Source organism: Moschus berezovskii, chromosome 16, assembly GCF_049115385.1.
Source record: "Moschus berezovskii isolate FMDL1 chromosome 16, NW_MosBer_1.0, whole genome shotgun sequence".
In the NCBI taxonomy this organism is placed as follows: domain Eukaryota; kingdom Metazoa; phylum Chordata; class Mammalia; order Artiodactyla; family Moschidae; genus Moschus; species Moschus berezovskii.
This window is the reverse complement of record NC_142475.1, coordinates 82,196,798-82,203,811: the sequence shown is the minus strand read 5'-3', so window position 1 is coordinate 82,203,811 and position 7,014 is coordinate 82,196,798. Positions and strand designations below refer to the sequence as shown.

At 63.4% G+C, this 7,014-nt stretch overlaps 1 protein-coding gene across 2 annotated transcripts; it reads left to right on the top strand.

Moving 5' to 3' along the window:
• Positions 1–232: 232 nt before the first annotated feature.
• Positions 233–6,007, top strand: LYNX1 (Ly6/neurotoxin 1). Of its 2 annotated transcripts, none has more exons than XM_055432439.2 (4): positions 233–463; positions 1,408–1,608; positions 1,817–1,918; positions 2,118–6,007. In XM_055432439.2, the coding sequence occupies exons 2-4, from the start codon at positions 1,557–1,559 to the stop codon at positions 2,312–2,314; spliced, it is 351 nt and encodes a 116-aa protein (XP_055288414.1). In that variant the 5' UTR covers positions 233–463; positions 1,408–1,556; the 3' UTR covers positions 2,315–6,007. The 2 variants fall into 2 exon arrangements, with proteins under 2 accessions (XP_055288414.1, XP_055288415.1); XM_055432440.2 differs by lacking the exon at positions 233–463 and adding an exon at positions 562–659.
• Positions 6,008–7,014: the final 1,007 nt, after the last annotated feature.

Sequence of the window (7,014 nt, the reverse complement as noted above, 5' to 3'; positions counted from 1 at the left end):
AGAGGGCCAGGTTGGGGATCCAGAAGCCCGGTCCAGAAGTCGGCTCCACTCCACCCGCACCCCTCCCTGTTAAACTGAGTGGAAGGAAGGAGGGGGCGCAGCAGGCTGCTGGGGTGCGGGACTGACTTTGTAACACGGGGTGAGGGCGCGGCTGCGGCTGCTGGAAGCAGAGAGACGAGGCAGGGCCAGACGCGTCCCGCGGTGCGCGTGCGTCTGAGCGTCGCGTGGGTGTCCCCGCGGGGCCTAAACGCCTGGGCACCCAGGACTGTTGCCGGGGGTCCCAGCCCCGCAGGAGGGACGAGCCCGCGGGCGGGGCGGGGCGGGGCCTGCAGTGAGGTCACCGGCGACGGGCGGCTCTGCCGCGGGGGCGGCGACGCGGCGTGCTTACTGCGGGGCGCACGGAGGGACGGTGGGACGGCCGCGCTGTCAGACCCGAGTTGCAGGGGCTGGAGTGCGGCCGCAGGTGAGTCCCAGGCGCAGCGGGGCCTCGGCGTGGTGAATGAAGGTTATGGTTGAGGTCATCCCCCAACTTGGGACCGCAGTCTCGGGGGCGGGGCTCCCCGGGAGGGGGTGGGGAAGAGCTGGCGCTGCAGGCCGGGTCTTACTCAGACCTTCGATACCCGGAGGGGCACGCCCGGAAAATGCGTCATGGAAGACGGGTTTGTTGTTCTCTGGAAGGGGAGAGCCTGATTTAGCCCCCCTTGGCGCAGAGGCGGGGCTGGACTGTCCCCGCGCAGGGAGGGAAGTCGTAGTTGGATTCGCCCAGAGCCTATCTGGAGAGGGGGCATATCCGCTCCAAACAGCAGATCCGGCTGGGAAGTTCTTGTCCTGCCCTGGCTCCCCTGCAGTCCTTTCAAAGTGTGTCCCCTGCAGGTGGACAGAGCTGCAGCCCACCAGTGCCACGAGCACCGCAGGGGCTAAGGGCTCCGGAAGTCTCCCTAGAGAGGGGCCCCAGGCTGGGCCCTGAAATTGGAGGTCCATGCAAGGACACACCAGGGGCAAAGGGGAGGGGAGTAGTGAGGATAGACCCACTGCCCAGGGCCCAAGGGCTCCCTTGTACTCAGGGTCCTGGGTGGGAGAGGTCTGGGTGCCAAGTTCCCCAGGGCCCCTGCATCAACCATGCCCAGGGAGGGTGTGGGTTCTGGCCTAGCATTCAAGCTTTCCCCTCCAGCCTTCGCTTGGCACCCCACCCTAGCTGTGGCACTGCCTCCTCTGGTGTGCACAGGTCTTGGCCTTTTGCAGGCACTGGTATTTCTCGTTGGAGTGTCCCCCTGCTTCCTTCTCATCTCATTCGTGTCTCCTCCTCCAGGAAGCCTTCCAGGCTGAGCTGGGTGGCCCCTCTGCCCAAGCCCCCGTGGGTCCCTCAGGCCCTGCTATGACCTCCCGTCCTCGTTCCCTTCTGTGCAGGAATACAGCGCCTCCAGTTGACCAGGAGCTCCAGGAGGGCAGGGGGTTGTCCCACCTGCTCTGTGCCCTGCCCCAGCCCTGGCCTGAGTTGAATCAAGGACCAACTGCTCTCCACACCCCTGCTACCACTCTGCCTTCGGCCCCCGGCCATGACGCCCCTGCTCGCCCTGTTCCTGGTGGCCCTGGTGGGCCTCCCTGTGGGTAAGATGGACAGAGAACAGAGGGATGGACAGACCCACCTTAGGAGTCATCTAGGCTGAGTTGGGGGGATGGTGGCAGAAATCCCAGTGACCACCTCTTCTTCCAGCTCTTCCTGGGGAAGGTGATGGGACCTGGGGGCTGGTGGGCTGGATGAGGGGCCTCTCCCTGTTCTCTGACCCCCTCTCCCTGCGGCCCTCCCCGGCCCCAGCCCAGGCTCTGGACTGCCATGTGTGCGCCTACAATGGGGAGAACTGCTTCAACCCCATGCGCTGCCCGGCCATGGTCTCCTACTGCATGACGACGCGCACGTGTGAGTTCCTGGGAGGCTCCCCCAGCCCTCTCTGGGGAGCACTGGGGAGGGCCAGGGGGTGGAGTGGGGGAGGCTGAGGAGGGAAGCTCCCACCTGCTCCAGGATCCTTTCTGGGAGCCCTGGGCGGAGGGGAACCTGGCCTCATGGCCCTGTATGCTCGGGTTGGCCCTCTCAGGGTCCTGGCCTGCCCCCTCTGCAGACTACACCCCGACCAGGATGAAGGTGAGCAAGTCCTGTGTGCCCAGCTGCTTCGAGACTGTGTACGACGGCTACTCCAAGCACGCATCCACTACCTCCTGCTGCCAGTATGACCTCTGTAACAGCGCCGGCCTTGCCACTCCTGCGGCCCTGGCCCTGGCCCTTATACTCCTGGCCACACTCTGGTGTCTGCTCTAAAGTCAGGGAGGGCAAAGCGCTGAGCAGCAGCATAGCCCCACCCTCTCCCCCGGCACCCCTCACCCACCCTCTGCCCTCCCCGACCCCCCAGCCACACCCAGGACTGTCTGCTAGAGGACTCTTGACCCCCCCCAGTCACCCTGAGGTCTGCTTCCCGTTTGTGATCTGGTTTCCTAAAGGCTGATGTGGGACTACACCTCCCAAGGCTTCTGACTTTGACGAGGCAGATAAGCCTCTCCTCATCCAAGGACTGGGACGTGGGCACAGTGTTGGCCCAGGAACACTGATTTGAAAGGGCCCTTTGGCCCCTCTGCCTTATAAGTGTGCTGGAGGGGGAGGGGCGATCGGGACCCGGGGGTGGGGCCCGGTTCCAGGAAGCAGGCTCTCCCGGGCTCCAGGAGGGCTGCCTGGGGCGGAGAGGGCTGGAAGGCAGAGGGAGGCAGGCCTGAGCCCCTGGGCTGTGCCCTCGTTCCAGGCAGCCCTGGCAGAGGAGGGACTAGCTCGGCCTGAAGAGGCCCCCGAGGGCCCCTGCGCAGAACGTGGGTCGGGACAGATCAGGCTATATTTGGGTGGAGCTTGAGAGCTGATCCCCGGGCTATTTTGGGGCCAGGAGGGAAGGGTTCTGAGCCGCAGCCACCCGAAGCCTGGCCTCCATCCCTAAGCAACCCTGGCGGAGGGCGCCCTTTTACGGAGTGAACTCTTGCCGGGTGCCCGAAAGGATTCATCCAAGCCCATCGGACACGCGGGGGCGGGAGCGCGGGCGGGAGAGACGCCCTCTCGGGACGCTCGGGGCTGCACCGGGCGAGGGCGAGCTGGGCCGGCCGGAGAGGAGGGGAGGGCGGCTTTCGGGAGGCTGGGGAGGCCGAGGACGGGAGGCGGGATCGCAGCAGAAGGGTCGGGGGTCGTGCTCCCTCTGCGCGCAGCGGGTGTTCCCTCGCCCCGGCCGCGGGCGATTGCAACAGGGTCCCGGCCCGGGGGTTTCGCGGCCCCTCGACTCTGACCCTGCCCGCGGGGAGGGCGGGAGCTCTGCACCTGCTGGAGCGCTCCTGCCTCATCCCTAGGAGCGACTCTCAGCTGCCCCCAAGTCGCGCTGGGCCTCGAGACCCCCAGGGACGCAGAAAGACAGAGAGTCGCTCAGTCGTGTCCGACTCTTTACGACCCCACAGACTGTAGCCCCCCAGGCTCCTCTGTCCTTGGGATTCTCCAGACCAAGAATACTGGAGTAGGTTGCCATGTCCTTCTCCAGGGGATCTTTCTGACCCAGGGATGAAACCTGGGTCTCCCGCATTGCAGGCAGACTCTTTACCTTTTGAGCCACCAGGAAAGCCCAGGGACCCAAGAAAGCTTATCATTTAAAGGGTACCCACTCCAGGTGAGCTCCACCCCTCCAGGTTGCGGAAGCTGGGGTCTGTCCACAGAGGAGCCGAGGGCCGTAAGAGCGCCTTCCAGTCGTCCCAGCCCACACCCCACAACCCGTGGGGGTTGTCCCTGGAACTCAGAAGCCCTTGGCCGCTAAAGGGACCTGTGCTGGAAATTCTTTCCTGAGAGCTTCCCTCTGAGACCCCCAGACATCAGGGACCTGGATGCTCTGGGGAAGCCAGCGCAGGAAGTCTTTAGCTAGGTCTGGGTCGGACTTCGCAGAGGGCCACCAAGGAGAAGGACCGCGCCCAAAGGAGCGGCAGGTGGAGTACTCAGCCCAGGGAGCGACCAAGTGCCTCGCCCAGTCTGTGTGAGCCCCTCCCTAGAGGAGGCTGGGAGGAAGCCTGACCACCCCACCCCTAGCTCCTCTTCCCAAAGCCCCCTAGGAGTGGGCCACCTCAGGGAGGGGACCAAAACCCCATTGCACGTGCAGGCTAAAGCCGGGGCAGCCGTGGGCAGACCCCTCTGCTGACTCAGCATGAGGCCTGGGAAGCTGGGTCACCGATCGCTTGTGCAAACGCTTTTTCCTGGGTCTAGTGGCTCCTTGGCTAGACCTGGCCCTCCCTTCCCCGCCCGGTCCCAGAGAGGATGTAGTGGAGCCCTGCCTGGCCCCATGTGGACTCTGGGGCCACTGGGAGCCGGGATCTGAGAGTGCTGAGTGGCAGCTGAGAGTGCTGTGTTGGGGGCCAGGGGGAGTGTCTTACTTCTGCCTCCTGCATCCATCTGTCCACGCTGACCTGGGCCCATGCCAATGCCCCAGCGCGGGGGACCAGTCTGCCCACACCACCCCCGCAGACGGTTCTGCCTGGCCTGGCTGGGGGTGAAACTCAGCACAGAGCGGTGGGAAGGTGTTCCACTCCTGCCCAGGCCCGGCCCCCTGGTGGCAAGTGTGTGGCTCTGCAAAGGCAGAAGCACCAGCAGGGCCCTTGGAAATCAAACAGGTAAACTTGCCAGGACTGACTGTCCAGAAGGTTAGTAACTAACAGCTGCCAGTTTCCTTGCAGACGTGCTCTGAGCACTCCAGCAGAGCCCTACACGTAGGAGCCGTCACCTGCCCCTTCCACAGACGGGGAGACTGAGACAGAGAGATGAAGCGGCTGCCCAAGGCGGGCTGGGCTTCCTGCCCCCCTCCACTGCACCCCGCCCCACCATGCAGTTGCTTCTCCCCTCAGCTGGGAGAGAAAGGGGAAACTGGGAAGGTGGGTTAATAAGTTTAAGAGGATTTTAGCATGTAAAGTAATTATAACAGCTTCAGGTCAGGAAAGCTTAGAAGGAGAACATTGGAACTAGATGTGAGAAGCCATAAATGCCACAGGCAAGGGGTGCAGCCCTGTGTGTGGGAGCTGGACTGGGGTGGAAAGCAAAGAGGAGGGCAGAGGGGCGCCCAGCACCGCACGTGTGTCTGGCCCAGACCCCTTCCCCACCTGTGTCCGGGCCGTGGGGCCCCAGCAGAAACGAGAGCCTCGCGGGGCGGGCGGTGCCCAAGCTCATCCTTGCAGCTCTTGGTGGCATCTCAAGTCTGGAAGCAGCCTGCGCATCCCTGTAGCGGCTGCCTGAGCAGGTTACGGCCCTCTGTGGACAGCCCTCCCTGGGCTCCTGCGCCATCCATCCATCTGGAGTCCGGCTGAGAAGCTGGTGCCAGAGCTCTGACCCGGAAACTGGACCGGGTCTGGCACCATCACGTAAGGAGGGCGTGGGTGTCCCTATGGCGGGTGCCCAGGTGTGGACGGCGTTCCCGAGGGGCGGTCGGACAGCTGCTTCCCCTCCTCCCTTTGTAGCAGGTGATTTGTGGTGATGAAATGTGTTTCTTCAGGATTCTAACCCTCTGAGAAAGGTGAAAAGAAACTGAAAGGCCTCTTTCCTTTCTATTCCAGCCCCCCTCCCCGGCCCCCGCCAAGTTTTCTGGGTCCTGTCACTCAGGCTGGCCTTGAGCTGCTTGTTCACATCTCCAAGCCTCAGTTGTTCTGTGGTTAAAATGATGATAGCACCCACCAAACTGGGGCCTGGTGAGAGTGAGGGAGGCTATGGCTGTAAGTGCCCGCCTGGGGCCCGGCACACCGGAGGCCCCAGGGGGATGAATGGACGGATAGATGGACGGATGGTGCCCTTCCCCTTCAGTCCACTTGCTGAGGTCCAGGCACTTCCCAGGCCCCTGCCCCAAGCCCTGCTGCTATGGGGCATGGAATCGCCTTCAGGCTGTGGCCCCCCACTGTGTACACCAGAGATGTCGTTTGTACCTCCTCAAGCCAGTGAATAAACGGATGAACACCTGTACCTGCTTTCTTTCAGTCCTCACCCGGCTGCACTCAACCCCAGTGGTCTGGTTTGGCTGGTCCTGTTGGCTCTGTCCGTCCTAGACTCCTGCCTACCCTGGTTCTCCCAGTCTTGGCCCTGGAGCCAGCCCTGGCCCAGGGCAGATGATGACCCAGGGGAGAGGAGCCAAGCAGGAGAGGCAGGAGGACCCCCGGGGCTCGCTGGGACCAGCCCTGGTTCTGGTTCCCTGGGAGCGAGACCGACCTACGAGCTCACCCAGCTGGTCCCTGGGAAAGGCTGACGGGGGCAGAGAGGAGGCAGGACCCCTGAACCCACCCATCAGCCAGCTTTCCACTCCTGACACCAGCTGTTCCTCTGCTGGGGGGCGGGGTCTGAGGCCAACCAGCCCAGAGGAACCCACCAGGTAGAGGATGGACAAAGTCACTCTCAGGCTGCCAGAGTGGACACACAAGCGCCCTGGGCCAGCAGGACTGGCCCCTGCAGACGGTCACCTCTGCTGCCCCCATGGCGCGTTACCCGTTTTAGCAGAATGGCTTGCCTGGCATGTCATTCCCAGGAGGTCTGGCTCCTGCCCTCAGGAGCACTCTTCTGGGCTGGCACCCATCACAGGGCCTCTCTTAAGAGCAACGGCCTTTCTGCTCCTCACCACCCCACCCCTCCCCAGCACTGAACAAACACCCACAGGCCTGAGCAAACAGTCAAGACCATCATCACTCCCAGGGAGGCAGGCCTCTCAAGCCACCGCTTCTGAAGGGAGGCCCACTTGACAGATGGGAAAGCTGAGGACTGGGTTCTGTGGCTCTCTGGAGGACAACTGGTCCACCTACTCACTGCAGGCTGGTGTGCTGGTGAAGCTTCTGCTTTTGAGGCTTTGAGATTCATTTGCAAGTTTAGGGACAGGAGTGGGCTCACAGGCCTTGATGTAGGAAATAGGTGAGCTCCAGGTTAGACATTCACAACTGGCCTCCTGTTTGTATCTCCTGAGGCAACAGGAAGGTAGGCTCCAG

Excerpts from the sequence above, each read along its gene's own strand:
- LYNX1 (XM_055432439.2), top strand. The coding sequence starts at position 1,557 with ATGACGCCCCTGCTCGCCCTGTTCCTGGTGGCCCTGGTGGGCCTCCCT. Across the intron at positions 1,609-1,816 it reads CCTGGTGGGCCTCCCTGTGG|CCCAGGCTCTGGACTGCCAT; the intron begins GTAAGATGGACA and ends CCCCGGCCCCAG. Across the intron at positions 1,919-2,117 it reads CTGCATGACGACGCGCACGT|ACTACACCCCGACCAGGATG; the intron begins GTGAGTTCCTGG and ends CCCCCTCTGCAG.